At 41.6% G+C, this 17,365-nt stretch overlaps 1 protein-coding gene across 2 annotated transcripts in view; it reads left to right on the forward strand.

Moving 5' to 3' along the window:
• Positions 1–17,141, forward strand: part of DCDC1 (doublecortin domain containing 1) — a 470,602-nt gene extending 453,461 nt beyond the window's left edge. For both annotated transcript variants that reach the window (XM_060303388.1, XM_060303390.1), the window contains 3 exons: positions 1,600–1,750; positions 4,262–4,371; positions 15,949–17,141. In XM_060303388.1, the coding sequence (XP_060159371.1) occupies positions 1,600–1,750; positions 4,262–4,371; positions 15,949–16,014 (327 nt within the window). In that variant the 3' untranslated portion in view covers positions 16,015–17,141. The remainder of the gene's footprint in view (positions 1–1,599; positions 1,751–4,261; positions 4,372–15,948) is intronic.
• The last annotated feature ends 224 nt before the right edge of the window (positions 17,142–17,365 follow it).

Below are 17,365 nucleotides of genomic sequence, written 5' to 3' on the forward strand. Positions count from 1 at the left end.
GACTTGGGAGCTGTTAGGATCCACCCCTAGATCCTGAATCAGAATCAAATGGCTGCTGACTGGCTGTCATTTAGCAAGAGGTGTAGGACTGCATTTAAGTCCGTTCTCCCACTGCTCTTCTCTAACTATCCCACTCTACAGATGGGAATGTATTCTGGGATAATTTCCATTACTGTTCAATTCAGTGCATTCATCTCTTGCTCACAATAGTGAGTGAAAACTTCAGTCTCTGAATTGCATTATCTCACCACTTCTTTCATGTCTTCCTTCATATTACTGATTCATTTTCCAAACGCAAGATGCCATTACTTGCCCAGCTCTGCCCACTGCCACCCTGCATTGCTGTGAGTTGTAGCTCCTACTTCGATATATAAAAAGAAGTACTGCAGTCGCAGAAGTCACAGAAGTGACTGCAGTGGCCATGAGAGAGATTCTTGGGGTGATGGGAATGTTCTAAGATTGTATTGTGGGATGGTTGCACAACTTTATCAGTTTACTACAAATCATTGATTGTTTCGTACTTGAAATTAATGAATTTTATGGCATGTAAATTAAACCTCAATAAAGCTGTTAAAAAATTTTTTAAAAAGTATAGAAGGTGAGTTGGAACACATGTGGACCTGGCTCCTTCATTTTGGGAGAGCAGGTGTTTGACCTGCATGATAGGTAAAAGCCATACAGGCAGGTGTGTGGAAACCTCTTACTTTCCTCCTGCTTGCTTGCATTGTTTTGTCTTAAAGTCTTATTCAGACTAATGGAACCACCCTTAGGGGTCTGGTGACAGGTTAGCCAATCTTTTTAGTACTCTTGACACTTCGTATCTGTACATGTGTTTTTATGAATATTTCAAGGAAAATTGAGAGAAATTGAATTAGGCCCCTAAACATAGTTTTTAAATTTACCAGTTGAAAAGAAAAAGACTTTTGATAATAGAATCATAGAGTCAAAGAGGTGTTAGACCAAAAATTTGATTTTATAGTGAAAGAGACTCTTTCATAGGGAAGTTGCCTGACTTGTCTGAGTCATACAGAGGCCAGAGCCAGGTCAGTGCTTTTGTCCTTCTAGCTTCTTGCTCATTGAAAAAAAAAAAAAGAGCTATTCTAACAAGTCTAGATTCTTCAAGTCAAGGTCTTTCATATTTAGTCATTTCTTAAACAGCAAGAGGCCTCTTCTACATGGAAAAATAGAGACCTACAAGGACAAATCCACTGACAAGCACTGAAGTTCCTTACCGTTTAACACATTAGGGAACATTTGTAAGCCCTTCTTCTCATCTCCTTCTATACCTCTTCCTTTTTTTTGTTTAACTTTTATTGGAGTTTAGTTGATTTACAAGTTGTGTTACTTTCTGCTATACAGCAAAGTGAATCAGTTATACATATGCATATATCCATTCTTTCTTTAGATTCTTTTCCATATAGGTCATTACAGAGTATTGAGTAGAGTTCCCTGTGCTATACAGTGTACCTCTTTCTAACAATTATAAGTAAAATGAATATTTATATCATGATAATAGTTCTCTTAAAGGAGTTGATTCTTTAATATGTAATTATGGTGTGACATTCCACATCCCAGTATGTGTGTCCCTTTGTGTTTCAGCTGCTCAGTGACTGCTCCTCTCGTCTCAAACTGGCCCACCCAGCCAGAACACTGTACACCCCTGACGGAGAGCCAATTCACTCGTGGGACGACATAGAGCGAGACATGGTCATCTGTGTGTCCACAGGGCATGGCTTTAGAACCCAAAGAGGTATGGGTGACGGTTTCTTTTCCATCAAGTGTTTGAAGAATTAAAGCATTCACTTGTTTCTTCAAAGAGCTTGTTTACTGAATTTTACATCCCATCATGATGATTTTTAATAATTATCCTCCTCCATGCTTTTCTACTCCATGTTACTAAAGTTAAATTCAAGTATTTATTTGTTGGAACCTCACTTTTGACACTGTTTGCTCTAAAGAATTCAAGTTCTGTTAGTCTTGAATTTTATCCAAGGGGCTTTATTTGTAGAAATTCTAAAGGGCCTCCTTTGAAGGTATTCATTCTTTAGCATGAACCCTGAGGAAAGTGAGGCTTCCTTGACTTCCCACTCTGCAAGTTATTTAAAACTTAATGTTTCATTAATAGCAAATATACAGTTTACAGATTTTTTTCTTTAGTAATAAGTAAATACGTGCTTGTTTTATTATCTTGTCTATCCTTTGATTATTTTCTTTGATAAATGTTAGAAATGGAAAAGAACATACGTTTGTTGTTAAACTAACTCTTGTCCTTTATCCTATTTATCCTGAGGAATTTAAAACCCTTTTCTGGAGTAGGTATACATTAGCAATGACATAATTTTCAGGATATTCTGAAGAACACTGATATCATTTTAAAGGAAATTAAAAGATTCAGAAGTGAATTACCTGGGGTCCTTAAAATAACTAATGCTAGATTATCTCTTTTAAAAGTCACCATAGGATTATTATTACTATGTTGTATATAAGGTATATAAACCAAAAACTTTTTAAAAAGTTGCAATCATATCTTTACACTTAGCCCAGAAAGGATAAAAGTATAGGAACGGAAACTAAAAAGTAGGAAGACAAGGATTTACTGGGATGCCTAGCACTGTTGTGAGGATGCCACACATATTCCCCCAGCACCATCTTACATCAAGGAAGAGGTGCCAATCTTTGTATTCTTTGTATTCTGTTGTCCCATCATTCACCAGTACCCCTCACTCCAGCTCTTGGTGATCCTCACTATGTGATTACTTAGAAGAACACATCAATGATGGGGTTCCTATCATGAATAAGTATTAGTTGACAGCTTTCTGTGTTCCTAAAGTACATAGCCTATAAAAGAAATATAAGCCAGGGTTCCTTCGCTGAAAGAGTTTTCGATCTAATTGAGTATATGAACACACTTGAAGTAATTGAATAGTAAGCAGATAAGTGGTGCAGTAGAAGGTACTTGCCCAGTCCCTTCATTATTTATGCTTAATCTTTCGTACTCTTGGGATGACTTTCTGTTAACCTGGACCCCACCCTCCTGGCCTCACTGTATTCATTAGGCCTTTCTGATAAATAAAGCTAAGTGTGCTTCAGGCAACCTAGCCAAAAGGGTATCCAAAACGCGAAGAGATACGTAGGCTGCCTTCCCAGAAGCAAGCTTGTTCCCAAGAAAAACTGCAAAGAGAAAAGAGAAAGCTAGAAACGCACATATTACTCTCCTTACCATTTTCCTCCTTGTTAGCTCTGTGGACCTTTGACAAGGCTATGTAGACAAACATTCATTTCTGCGTCTTCAGTTCTTTAACCACATGAATTACTATGACGTGAAAGAGTTGTTTCTCCTCCTCTGAAAATGGGTCCCCATATTACCTTAATGGTGAAAGTGTTGGTGGTTTCCCCAGTTGTCTCAGTTCTTTTTGGTGGGTGATATATGTTCTAGAAAATCTGATTGATAGCAGAGAGTCTAATTTAGTTGCTCTTTAGAAAGTTCTTTTATTGTCTGAGCTGTCATTTTATTATTTTTCCTGAAATAATTGAGAAATAATCATTTAGTAGAAATCTAAATACTCAGAATGCTTTAAAACAAGAGAGAGATGCTACTAGCATTTATATATATTATATATACATACATATATAACATATCTATACTTGTGAAGGGACATTTAATTAATCATCCTACTCATAATTTTTCTGTGACCTACTGGCTTAACTATGTAGTAGAAAATAAGGCAGCCTGGGAATTTCAAAACTAAGCACCTTATAAAAACTTATTTTATGTGCTATAATGTAAAAACATTTAGCATGTGAAAGTTAGCCGTCAAAAAATCACACTGGGTCTTTGAAAAATGGATTTGTTTTGGCAAAACAAATCAGATGCTGTTAGACTAGTTTCTTTCACACAAACCCCCAACAAAATCAAAAGGGTGCTTTATGCTGTTTGTCATCAAATCTGAACACTGTTCTCAATGCTGTGTTTACCATCTTTTCAGTGGGCTCAGTTTTTAGACCACTCCTAGGTTAGCTTCCAATTCAGGCTTTATAAAAAGCTTGGAAGGAAGCCCTCTCTAGCAACTGCCATTCTGTAGAAATCCAAAGGATGTTAACGCATATCTGATGTGATAAGCAAGTCAAGTGTGTCATGAGAGCGGCCGACGTGGGAGTCGAGGATTTCTGAAGGATCTTCAAGATTTTCATCATCCTGAACTTTTAATTATTTTCTATAAATACATTGACTTGTCTCTCAAAATAATTTTTTTTTTAACAGAGTTAAAGCAACTGGTGGAGGTCAGAGCAAATTATGCCCGAATCCGAAGGCAGCAGGGCCCTCAAGCCACAGACGCTGTGTTGTCACCATCCACAAAGCTTCAATCTCTGGTACCTCTACACAGTGAATTCCTGTCAGACCCATCATAGTTTGTGCTGTGTTTCGCTGGGGTAGCCTGTGCGGACATACTCATATGCTTGCCAGGATGTTATATGATGATTAGTCATTGTTTTCATAATTCCATGCAGTCTCTTTTAAAAGTTATACCCTCTGCCTTTTACACAGGGTGGCATTTGGTGCCTCAAATCTGTTCTTAGAAAGACAACAGAACTAGACAAAGCAATGTCAGTAAAATAACTATCTTAGGTGTATTTTCTTCCAGGAAAAGAAAAAGGAAAATACTAGCTATTATTGAAAAATAATTTAGTGGGGTCAAGTAGTATATATTATTATATATACTTTTAAAATTATATAATATATATATTTATATAATATATATAATTTGATAATAAATAGACTCTGACAATTTGAGTGTATATATATAGTTATATACTTAAATTTAGTGGGGTCAAGTAGTATATATGTTCTATATATAAATAACTTTGCATTATTTATTTTATATCTATATGAGTTATATATACATATATAATTTGATAATAAAAAAGACTCTTTGACTACCTAATACTAAATTTGACTCAAACTGACAGTTTTCTGGCTCAGCCACTATATTTTTCAAACTTGCATGTTAAAATCCTACATTTACTAAATGAAATGGCTGGTGGCCACCAAACACCACATGAATTGATCTTTCCTCCTCCCACTTTCCTTCAGTTTGGCTTGTGGTTACAGCACAGGACTCCTGATGGGGCACAGCTAGATGTTGTTCACAAGAGTGAAGCTGGATAATTCCTGACATAAGCTCAGTAACCAAAAGTCGTAGACTGTGTCCTCAATACAGAAACTTAGGGAAAGGATATATGCACTACTTGTAAGAAAAGTTATGTAAGGATTTTTCTTAGGGGGCCAAGGGAGATCCTTAGTAATCTTAAGTATCAATCTTACAGGGAAAGAAGAACTTACCTTTTAATTTCTTTCTGTGATGAAGAAAGAATTTTTTTTTTTTTTTAATAACAGTGACAAATCAGAGTTTGGCTTCTGGTTCTGGTGAAAATTTTCCAGAGAAATGCTCTTCTCTCTCTGTCTCTGAGAGCCATTCCCACCTCTGTCTGAATATAAATTGCAGCCTGGCTAGGTGTGTACAGAATGGCTCAGCTGGGCTCACTCTTCCATCCACCACTTTAATGTGATGTAGGAAGGCAGTAGATCATTTCTACTGAAGGGGGCTCTTGGTAATCGCTGCAAAAGGCCTAGTATTTACTCCCAGTCTGCAAATCAGTAAGGCCGCATGAATAAATTCCTGCTGCTTCCCACACCACTAAAAGCAGAGACCATTGAGGCAAAATTTCACATTACATACACGACAATTTGCCCTTTCGCAGACATCTTCTCTATGTGTTGTGCACTGTTAGAGATGTGAAGTCATTCCACAACACCTTTGTGATACGTATGAGAGAAAAATTGCACGTGTCCCCACCTTGCTTTTCCTTTTGTTTTACGAGAAGTGTTAAGGAACATGCTGCGGTCAGAAAGTGGGCCAGTAAGATTCTTACCTGTTGGGCCTCTTCTTACAATAACTGGATTACAATCCCCAGAGACACGGAACTTGTTATTTCTTTTCAAAATTCCTTGAAAACAAAGGCATTTCTCTAGGTGCAAAAGTACCTATCATTCTGCTGCCAAGGAAAAGTTGATTTGCTATGAAAATGGCATAATTTCACCATAGATCAAATGTGCAGATTCTTGTGAAGTCTTCACTGTTGCGTGTGAACACGCCTGAAGTGAAAATTGGTAATATCACACAACATTGTATCAAGCACCAGGAGACGTAAGGCAAAACTCTTAACTGAACTTTTCTATTACTAGTAAATGGGATTTTGGATGTAATATAACAGTCATCAACACATCACATTTTACCAGCAAGGCAGTGGCACTTACTTTGTCGACGACGGCTTGCTGGGGATATCTTGGCGGTTCATAGCCACTTTTAACTTAAGACTAAGAACAGCCCTGCTCTTTCCTTATTATTGACCTTCCTCTGTGGTTGGCTGGAAGGTGGACTGGGGAGCAGTTACTCCACCTTCAGCAAGGACTATAGGATAAGACCGTTGGCAATTTTGTTCAGCCCTCCAAGGATTTTCATAAACCCAGTAATTTCCTTTGGGGATATGTTTATCAAATTTGAATCAGCCTCATACATATAAGTCACATTTCAATATTTTTCTATCAACTGGAAATCATTTATTATTAAATACTAAAGCAACCATCCTCAAGTCCATGGCCTTCTCCAGAAATTTATTTCCTGCTGGTTCACAAACACCCTTAAGTTGATCCAGATGTTAATCAACAGTGTACCAGCATTTGTGATTGTCCTCAGGAGAAAGGAGTTTCTGGATGTTTCTGCCCCACCTCTAGCTTTTGTTGCCTGATTAAGTGTTGGGATGAAGTTGCATGTTTCTAAGCAAACTGACAAACTGTCAAACTGTCTGAAAGTTTGACAAGCATTTTGAGATTATGACAGCATTTATACATAAGAGGCACTTTATCTGGGTGCTTATGTCAGGTTTATAAAACAGGACACATTAGCAATGATTCAAAATCCAAATGCAGCTTTGTGGCGTGATAACCCTGAATTTCCATTTTGTTCTTGATTGTTCATAATGACTAAATATTTTTTTGTGGATCAAGAAAACAAAGCAACAAACAAGCCAGCAAATAATAACAGAAAGGTAAAGATAAATTTGTTCTCTTTCGCAAGAGAATCACTTAGAAATTGTGGCCACTGGCTGTTGCAGCATTTGTGAGCCAACCTTTATTAATAGCCCAGGTGCGCTGCTGAGCGTTGTTGAGATCTGTGATTCACCAAGACAGCAGTTCTTTTTCTGACATCATTTGGAAGGGAGCGATCAGAATCTACAGGGCTGTGTTATTCTGGATTGTCGTAAAATGAGATGCAAACGTCCTCAGGTAAATGGAATTTGGACCCAGTGGTGATCCTCAGTTGCTTTTATTAAATCAGTTACCTCCTGCCTCTGAAAAGATCTCAACCCCTCCTAAGGCTAGGTTAAGCAGAAAGAAAGAGCAGCAGTTTTTTGTTCTTAACACAATAAGCTAGAATTCTAAGTAAAAGGCATGGTTTGGGGCTGCTTGGCCATAAGCAAATGCAAAGCAGGATCAACAAAGACCACTCAGGCGAGCGCTGATGAAAGTAAATGGACCAACCCGAGTAACGGCAGACATTCAGTGGGTGCCTGCCACCAGCTGTAGCATTTCCTAATTCTGCAAGTCTGTAATATGAAACTGCTATCAGTAGGCTGCCACCCTGTGCCATATGTGCAAATAGAAATATATGAGGGGAGAGGAAGTGCTTATGCCCATGGTGCAACTGGGTTGGGGGAGGGAGGAAGAAGGAGACAGGAAATTATATTTATATGGCAAGTACAGTGGTGATTCTGAATTGGATGTGCTGTCATTCATTGTCTGCTGTATTCCTGTGCTTGTTTAGGGGTAGATAGAGCGTTCAGTCAACCGCTGGATCCATTAGGTCCTGATTTATCATTTCTAGAAGTTTTGAACTTGGGGTTTTAACTCCAGGTGCGGTTGCCCAAGAACGTCAGTTCTGGCAGACCAGCTAAGACAGTTGGGGGGGGGCGGTGAATGTCTAGATGCCACCACCAGCAGCTCTCCTTAAATGGCCCTGCAAACTGTGCTGGACAGGAACGGAGGAGAGGAGGGCACCTCCCACAACTGCTAGGGTTAGTGCCCCCAAAGCACAAGATTTGATTCTGTCTTCATTTCCACCACCCTCTTTCCTTTTCCTTCTGTTCTTCTCTCTCCTTGCCTTTTGGTCGTAGCTCCTCTGTCTTCCTTGCTTTTTGTCTTCGAAGGGCCTTTAAATTCTGTCTTTCATTTTAAAAGCTGTCCTCCCTGGAGCAGTCTGTGGATAGGCAAGGGATGATTTCCTAATATGATTCTCAAAGTTTCCTGTGCACAGGAGTCACCGGGGAGCTTGATAAAATACCGAGTCCCAGGCTTAATGGCAGAGATTCTTCTTCTGTACACCTGAGGTGGGGCAGGGAGCGTGCAGGAACAGGCCCCAGCCACGGAGAGTGGTAGCTGACCACACGCTGGGGAACTCAGCTGAGGTTCTGTTCCTGTGAGCTGGGTGTGGCTCAAGCGCTACCTACCAGTTCTAAGAGCACTGTGGTCCCTTTTACCTTTGTGTTAAGGGCTACGAAAGCAGCGAAGCACTTGCTGCCTATCTGAGGGCTTGAGTCTAAATGACCTCATGTTTTCTCCTCACTATTTCCTTGAGAAAGAATGGAAATGTTCTTGAGTAGGGACTGACCACCCAGAGATTGTAACCAGGACACTGGAAGCAAAACTAGGAAGTTTGAGGTGCTGAAGCTTCCCATGTTAATTAAGCTGCCTTCAGTGCTGATAAAATCTTGCTATTTTAAAGGTCACAGGAATAATGTCAGGGCTATGGTACATACATCAAGGAGCAGAGTCATTTTGAGGGGGAGGAAATAGCCAGCTTCCTGGAGTTTTCTTATGCCTTTTTGTATGTACCAAGAGAGAGAGGGTTTTGGAACAGGGACAGGGGTCTTTTTTGTGAAGTAACCCTTTCTCCAGTGAAGGAGCTGCTTGCTAGGGGGAAGGCTGAGCCTCTCTGTTCCACGTAGGCTCTAAGTCTAGTTGATACAGAAGCCTGAGCCACCCGCATCCCTGGCAGGCTCATCTAAGAGTGTGAAATTCCACAGGATATTATTTCGGTTCACTAACAAGTGCTCTCAGAAAAATTAATGTTCAAGGTAGTTCTCTCGTCCCATAAATGAAATCCATATAGGTTGGGAGACAGCCACGTTCCTTAGAAGACAGAAACTGTAAAGAAAATTAGCTTTTCAAAGAACTAATTCCTATGTATGCATCTCCAGGCACTTACTGTTCTGGGTACCGGGCATGCAAAGGTGAGTGCAGTAGATGTGTGGCTACTTGGAGAGTACAGAGGCCGGAATGTTGGGGTAACAGGCATGAAGTAAGGTGGGAGAGGTGGCCACCAGCCAGACTGGAGGGCCTTGTAGGTCATGCTGAGGCGTCTGGGTTTTTCTTTTTAATTTTTTTTTTTTTTTTTTTTTTTGCGGTACGTGGGCCTCTCACTGTTGTGGCGTCTCCCGTTGCGGAGCACAGGCTCTGGACGCGCAGGCTCCGCGGCATGTGGGATCTTCCCAGACCGGGGCACGAACCCGTGTCCCCTGCATCGGCAGGCGGGTTCTCAACCACTGCGCCACCAGGGAAGCCCTGGATTTTTCTTTTTTAAGTGTAGTGAGAAGTGGTTAAAGGGAACTAATATGAAAGCTGGACTAGACATCGTATATTAAGCTTGTTCAGGCTTCAAGTTACAGAGATACACTCGACTTACCTCCGGAGGTGGAGGTTTGTTAGGAGGGTTAACAAAGAAGGGGGAAAGCAAAGGAGAGCCCAGCACACAGGCTTCACAGTGGTCTCTGTTCCAGACGCACAGCCTGACTGTCCAAATGATCACCCAGTAGTCTGCCCTTCCTGCTCTTGACTTCCCTGTTTCTCTGTGCTTCTTGCTTCTGTGAATTTCCTACTTTTTCACGAGCTCTCCTGCTTTAGGCTAAAATGCTGACTTGCCTTCTCATGGCTTCTGCTGCTTCATGGCGTCTGTTTGCTGCCTTCCCTTTGTATTTCTTTCGGCTCTAGGGCCACTCTACCATCTGAATTACTTTCTTTGTGTCTTCTGATGGAAGACTGAATGGCCGCAGGCCAGCCAATAGCTGCCTTTTACTCATCCCTTTACATTAGGATGTCAGGGAACACATGATACAAAGTACAGCTTGCCTGTGTAGGCAACGTTGGTGTGGGTTGTTCCTTCCTTAGGAAGCTGTGGATCTGGCTGGTATTAGGGGCTCCATGGCATTTTCAGTATAAACCCATAATTCTGCTGTTGTTATGATTATTTTCTCCCTTCACCACTGAGGGATGACATTAGCCATGGAATCAGCTAGCCTATCTCTAGTCCTCTTCGGTCAGTAAGAGGCTTGTCCTTGGGTGTATCCTCCAAACTCACTTTAATGGAGTAACCTTGGTGGTCCTTGCTATACGAGCAGCATGACCTTGAGGACGCAATCTGTTACAATATCAGGACTTTGGTTACAATATCAGGATGGATACCAGTTGGACTCTTAAGTTACACTTCCGAATACAAGTAAGTCTGTTTGAGGAAGTGGATCTTGCAGAGACATCCTGGCAAAACTGAAGACACTCTGGCATCCAGGGAATTTTTCCAAATCAATTCAGAATGTCAAACCCTTTTTATCAGACTTTCCCTTGCCTCTTGTTTAATGCAGTCATTTTGATAGGCTGAATTCCATTGTGGATTTTGATTTTTGTTACCATCTCTCTCTCTCCCGGCACTCTGCGAGGCCAGCCTGCCTACCAACTTTCCCAATGTTGAAACGTGTGTTCTACTCTTTGGACTTGACCATCATCAACTGTGTGTGAACTTTCAATCCTTGTTATGTTCCAGGACACCCAAGGAGTAGTATTCTCTGTTGCATAATGTCCAGTTCCCATGAAAAAGTTGATGTGGGCCACAACGATGTATTGAACTAAAGCTGTTTAGTGTTTAAGAGGCTTCCTAGGGAGGAGTTCTCAACAGCAGTGGGGGCAAAGTGCAGCAACAGCACAAGACAGCATGAGGAGCACTCTGCACCCTTATCCTCCGGCTCATTCAGGAAATGACAACAAAAGCCACGTTGGGGCTTCCCTGGTGGTGCGGTGGTTGAGAGTCCGCCTGCCGATGCAGGGGACACAGGTTCGTGCCCCGGTCCGGGAAGATCCCACATGCTGCGGAGCGGCTGAGCCCGTGAGCCATGGCCGCTGAGCCTGCGCGTCCAGAGCCTGTGCTCCGCAACGGGAGAGGCCACAGCAGTGAGAAGCCACTTTTCATTTCAGCAGCTTACAACAGTAATTATGGAAAAAAATGCAATTTATTTGTGGGATTTTTAAGTACTTCAAAGGTGTTTATTTACACTGTCTTACTTCAGGCCACTGTCATTGCTCCCGCGGATAATACTGACGGTTTTCTAACTAGTCATGGTGCACCCCCAGCCTCACTCCTCTCCAATTCTTTATCCAAGTAGTAGCCAGAAAGATCTTTCTAGAATGAAAATCAAATCGTGTTACTCTCTTGCTTAAAAACCTTCAGTGGCCCCTGACTGTCATCTAAATGAAGGACACACTCCTCCCCGTGGTACCCCACACCCTTGGGAAGACTGTGCTCCCCTCGCCCTGCAGTCTCGGTTTTCTCACCCCTTTGCTCCCAGAGATCTGCACTCCACTTGTCCTAAAAGTTCCCTAAATTCCCCCAAATCGTGTGTTCTCTCGAACTTCCTTACCTTTGCACATTCTCCTCCTACAGCTTTCTGGGGGATTGTCCCTGACCCCTCCCCAAACCAACTCTGTTGGGAACCGCCTTCCATATGCTTCCCCCGCTGCCCCCTTTGCTTATCTTAACTGTAGAACTTACCACTGTTGACATATTCTTTCTCCCACTGATCTGTAAACTCCTTGAAAGTAAGGCCAGGCTTTTTCACACCTGTATTTCCAGTGCCTGAATATTCCTTACTGTGTAGTAGGCATTAATGGATATTTGTTGAATGAATGTAAGTTTTGGAGTAACTAGTTGGCTAAAAAAGGTACCTGCTTTTTAATATAAGCATTGAATCAGAGTTTGATTTTCTTGTAGAACTTTCTTCTCCTCACATGCACTGTTATGGACTGAATATGTGTCCCCAGCAAATTTGTATGTTGAAACCCTGTGCCCCAATGTGATGGTATTAGGAGGTGGGGTCTTTGGGGGGTGATTAGAAATAGATGAGATCCTAAGGATGGAGCCCTCAGGAATGGAATTAGTGCCCTTATAAGAGTCATGAGAGAGCTTCCTTCTTTCCTCTGCTCTCTGCCGTGAGAGGATACAATGAGAAGTCCCCAGTCTGCAGCACAGAAGACGGCTCTTACCAGAACTGGACCGCAGTGGCACTCTGATCTCAGACTTCCAAGATGCAGACCTGTGACAAATAAATTTCTGTTGTTTATAAGCCTATGGTACTTTGCTACAGCAATCTGAGTGAAGACACACATTGTCACATCAACCCATAGAATATCACATAACCACCTTATAAAACGAGTCTTGTACTTGACGAGACAGTATAGACTGATTATGTTTCCTTTATCAGAAGGCAAACCAAAGCAATGTTGATTATGATCCCTTCTTTGCCCATAGTAACTTTCAAAACACTCCTAAGGCTTGATAGAGTGGAAAACACTGTTCTCCCATCAGTGCCCAGATGGACCCTTAACTGGTTGCCTGACTGCTGCAGGCAGCCTGGCTTGGAAGAGAAGACGTGTCACCCCCTTGCACAAGTGTGATGATTTGTGGCTGAGAAGGGAGAGCCTGCTCTCTGAACCACATGCCCCCTTGTGCAGGCAGGCTAAGGAAAGATGAATGGCATTATAAGACAGACATCTGAATGTTTCGTATTAAATTAGTCCCACAGAGCGCCCAGAATTCTCATTCCATAAATCACAAAGTAAACTCACTCCCAGGTTAGACTGTTGTGACTGTGGCCTGTGGTGTCATAGATAATCTGAGAATAGTTAAACATTTGTCTGAAATAGTAATAATTTTCAACATATTTACTCAGTGGCAGAGAGGTGACCCAGACTGATCTCTGTTGCCAGAAACAGCATGTAAATGGGAGTCAGCCAATTCAGGAGATTTCCAAACAAGAGTCACTGCTCTTCGGCCCCTCTGCCTGCTCTGAAACTGCCATGAGCTCCTCCAGGAGCCGTGAGGTGCTGGGGGCTAAGATGAGCAAGCATCACCCCCGCCAGAGAGCAGGTGTGAAAGAGCACTCACTGATGCCCCCACCCCTTTTACTGAATATATGGCAGTCCCAGCCCCATTTTGAAGTCCACTTTCGCCTTAACTTGGTCTAAGCATCATAGAGCTAGGAAGGACCTTAATTTCATTAAAGCCGCATTGCTCTTCAGGCAAAGGTTTATTCTGAGAATATTTTACATATCTTTGGATCTATTTTGGTTCTTCCATTTCTGGGCTGACTTTGTGACTACTGGGGGCACAATAAAATTGGAGGAACATTAGCCTGTGGTTCATAAGACCATTTAACTAGATGTCAACTGGCTGAGGACCCATCTGAGCTGCCGCTTCCTCTTCTTAAAAATAAGGAATGTAGACTCTTCCATCTCTAAAGTCCCACCCAACTTTAAAGGTCTGATTCTGATTCAGTAGCGAGATGCAATTGGGCAACAAGAGTTGTGACAGCCAGAATTCCGGGAGCCTATCCTTCTGCTTGGTAGAGCCTTTCTATAGGTGTTTACTAGGACCTGCATGCAGATCGTCTTCAGCCTCAGAATTCCAATCCAAATTTCACCAGAGTGACAGAGGGAGGCCAGGACACAGCTTAGGGATGGCCAAGGACTGGAAGTGTTTCCTCCTATGGAAAGATCTCTGGACTTGGTGTCAAAGGCCTAAGTGGTGTCTTGCCTTCTGCACTGTTGGGCAAGTCCATTGGTATAAGGATCAAATAAGATCAATTATAAACATGGACCGAGAAGGGCACTAACGCTGTCAGAGTGTGTACACATGCCAGGCACCCTGTTGGACTTTTACACTGTTGTTGTCTGTTTCATTCCATACTCTTGACCACCCTTGGAAATAGATGGGTTTTTCCTACTTCTCCTTTTACTTTTTAAAAATGGGGGTGGGGGGCTTCCCTAGTGGCACAGTGGTTGAAAATCTGCCTGCAGATGCAGGGGACAGGGGTTCGAGCCCTGGTCTGGGAAGATCCCACATGCCGCGGCGCAACTAGGCCCGTGAGCCACAACTACTGAGCCTGCGCGTCTGGAGCCTGTGCTCTGCAACAAGAGAGGCCACGATAGTGAGAGGCCACGATAGTGAGAGGCCCGTGCACCACGATGAAGAGTGGCCCCCGCTTGCCGCAACTGGAGAAAGCCCTCGCACAGAAACGAAGACCCAACACAGCCAAAAATAAATAAATAATAAATTTTAAAAAAAGAAATGGGGAAGTTGAGTTTCTGAGAAGTGAAACATCTTGCCAACGCCATCAGCTGATAAGTGGCAGAGCTGATATTTGTACCCAGATCTGTCTAACCTCAAAGCCTGTAGAAATTTCAGGTATGGTTATCGGCAATTCTAAAACTGAATGGGATGCCTTCATTGGAGGATGCCTTCAAGGAATAATTTTATGGTTTACTCACTGCCTGCTTGGAAAATTTCTCTGATGACAGCTGAGTTAGGCAAAGTGAGCTACATTTGGATGCCCAGCCCAAGGTGGTGGGTGGGAGAGCACCGCCACATGCGTCAGAGAGGAGCCTCACTGGCTCATCAGGACATAGCAAGCAACTAGGGGGTCTCACTTCTCTACCCGAATGGCTGTATTCATCCATGTATTAGTTGTTAGGCCTAGTACCATAGGCTGGGTGGCTTAAACAACCGAAATTTATTTTCTCACAGTTCTGGAGGCAGAATTCCAAGATCAAAATGCCAGGAGGACAGGTTCCTTCTAAAGGGTGTGAGGGAAGAATTTGTCCCATGCCTCTGCCCTAGCTTCTGGTGGTTTGTAGACAATCTAGCATTCCTTGTTTTGTTGAATCATCACCCCAATCTCTGCCTCATCTTCATGGGGGACATTCTCCCCATGTACCTGTCTGTGTCCAAATTTTCTAGTCATTTTGGATTAGGGGACAACCCACTCTAGTATGACCTCATCTTAACTAATTACATCTGCAACGACCCTATTTCCAAATAAGAGCACATTCTAAGATGCTGGGGGTTAGGACTTTGACATGTGAATTTTTGTTGGGGGGAACACAGTTCAACCCATAACAATCAGTAATGAAAGTCTGAACCCTCACTCACACAAGCACTTCATCTGAGCACAAGTGCTCTACCATTAAAGATCACAACATTCTCTCGTGATGGCATGTCTCTCTCCCTTTTATGTCTTTCTTGTTTCTTACCAACACTGAAGTCTGATATTAATGGAAAAACCATGAATAAGAAAACTATTATCCTATGAGGTAAAGTGACTGCACTCAACTGTCAAAGGAAGACTTATCGATCAATTTCATTTAAACCTTGCTTGTCTGACACTTTGCAGCTAAGGAATGTGTTTTTATTGCCTGGACAGATAGTTCAGATTTCCGGTCAGTCTTAGTAAAGACCCCTTTTATAACACTGATAAAATTTTATCACAGAGCTATGAAAACAAAATTAGATTTCATAACTCACATCAGGCCTTGAAGGAGATGCCTTTATAAATTTTACAAACCTTATCAAGTTTTAATGCACCTATTCTGATAAACATTTTTAAAATAGCAACTTCTACTGAACTTCATATGTATGTATGTATGTGTATAAGAAACTGTATATATGTGTGTGTATGATATATTTATTTCCCCTCTCTCTCTTTCTCTTTCTCTCTCTCTCTCCCATACAGGAAAGAAAACTTTCTTCACCTACTTGGAAACATGACTGCAACAGAAAGTCCAATTTAGATTGCTGAAGACTCTGAACTTAGGAAAATACGAAAGAAATCTGTGTAGATTATTTAAAAATTTAGTCCTAGAATTTGTCCTTCAAAATAACTGGAGTTTTCATGGGCAGATTTTGAGGAATTAGCAACACTGATAGATTATCTGTAAATTCATAATAAGACATATTACAATCAAGGGCAGCGTTAGCCACAGGGATTTTGTATTCTAGTGAAAACCTACATACATTCTCTATTTTTCCATTCTATAGCATGGCCTGTTGGGAAAAAAATTGCATAGGTATTGAGCACATGTTCTGTCTCCCCAGCTAGATAGTAATTGCTTAGAGGGCAGAGACCCTTATTTTTATTTACTCGGGACATTATCACTCAGTGATAATGCCCAGCAGTCCCACTGCCAGAGCAGCGTGACGAGAAGACAAGGTTCAGCCGTCTTCCACTGTTGTGCTAAACCACAAACCAAAATTACAGCAGTTCAATGGGAATAGAGGGTCTGCTTTATAGAATTTTATTTCAGTCAGCTGTTCAGGAACTACCATGCTCAGAGTCAAATGAAATCGAGTTATAGCTGGATAGTCCTTTCTGCTTTTCAGAGGCAAGACACACTTCTCAAAATTGGGGAAATGGAGTCAATGTCATGGTGCAAACTAGGCATCACACATTCTTAAAATCTATCAATGATGATTATATATTTTGTTCTCAAATGCCGAGTCTGAAGAAACATCCAAAAATTATGTGAAATTACTTATGAATGTATTGACAACATTCAAAGCCTCAATAGACAATTGTAAAGGAATTCTCATACTGTTTTGTTTCATATACTCCTTTGAAAATCCTCTGAAAAGCCATAAACTTACAAAATGACATACAAAAATATTTTTCTCATACCATTTCATGGGGTTCACAGGCCTACCTGAAAAACATTAGTGAACTTCCAGACAAAGAACTCTTGATATAAGAGGAGACACTTCTGATTTCCATAATCTTTAAGGTTTGGGAGGACATAGGAGCCATACCTCTCAAAGGAAGATTTCAAAATGTCAGCGGATGCAGATTCTGACTTCCACTGTGGTAACGTTATCTACAAAAACAATAAACCATCATCATCTTTGAGTGTGATTTTTGCATCTGTGGATCTTAAGTGGGAAGAGATAAGGAAATAAAAACTTCTTCATAGAGTGTTGTTAATTTTGGGCATTCCTTGGAGAAAACACTTATTACCTGGAAGAAAAAAGCTAATTAAGTCGACATCTCTTACAATCACAAAGCCATTTTTACTTGCTACTCTTTCAGACAGAAGGGAATACTTGCTGTTTCCCTTTTGTCTGTCAGGAGAATAATAGGGAACACTGACAACCCTTGT

The sequence above is a fragment of the Globicephala melas genome, chromosome 8, assembly GCF_963455315.2.
Source record: "Globicephala melas chromosome 8, mGloMel1.2, whole genome shotgun sequence".
Classification (NCBI taxonomy): Eukaryota; Metazoa; Chordata; class Mammalia; order Artiodactyla; family Delphinidae; genus Globicephala; species Globicephala melas.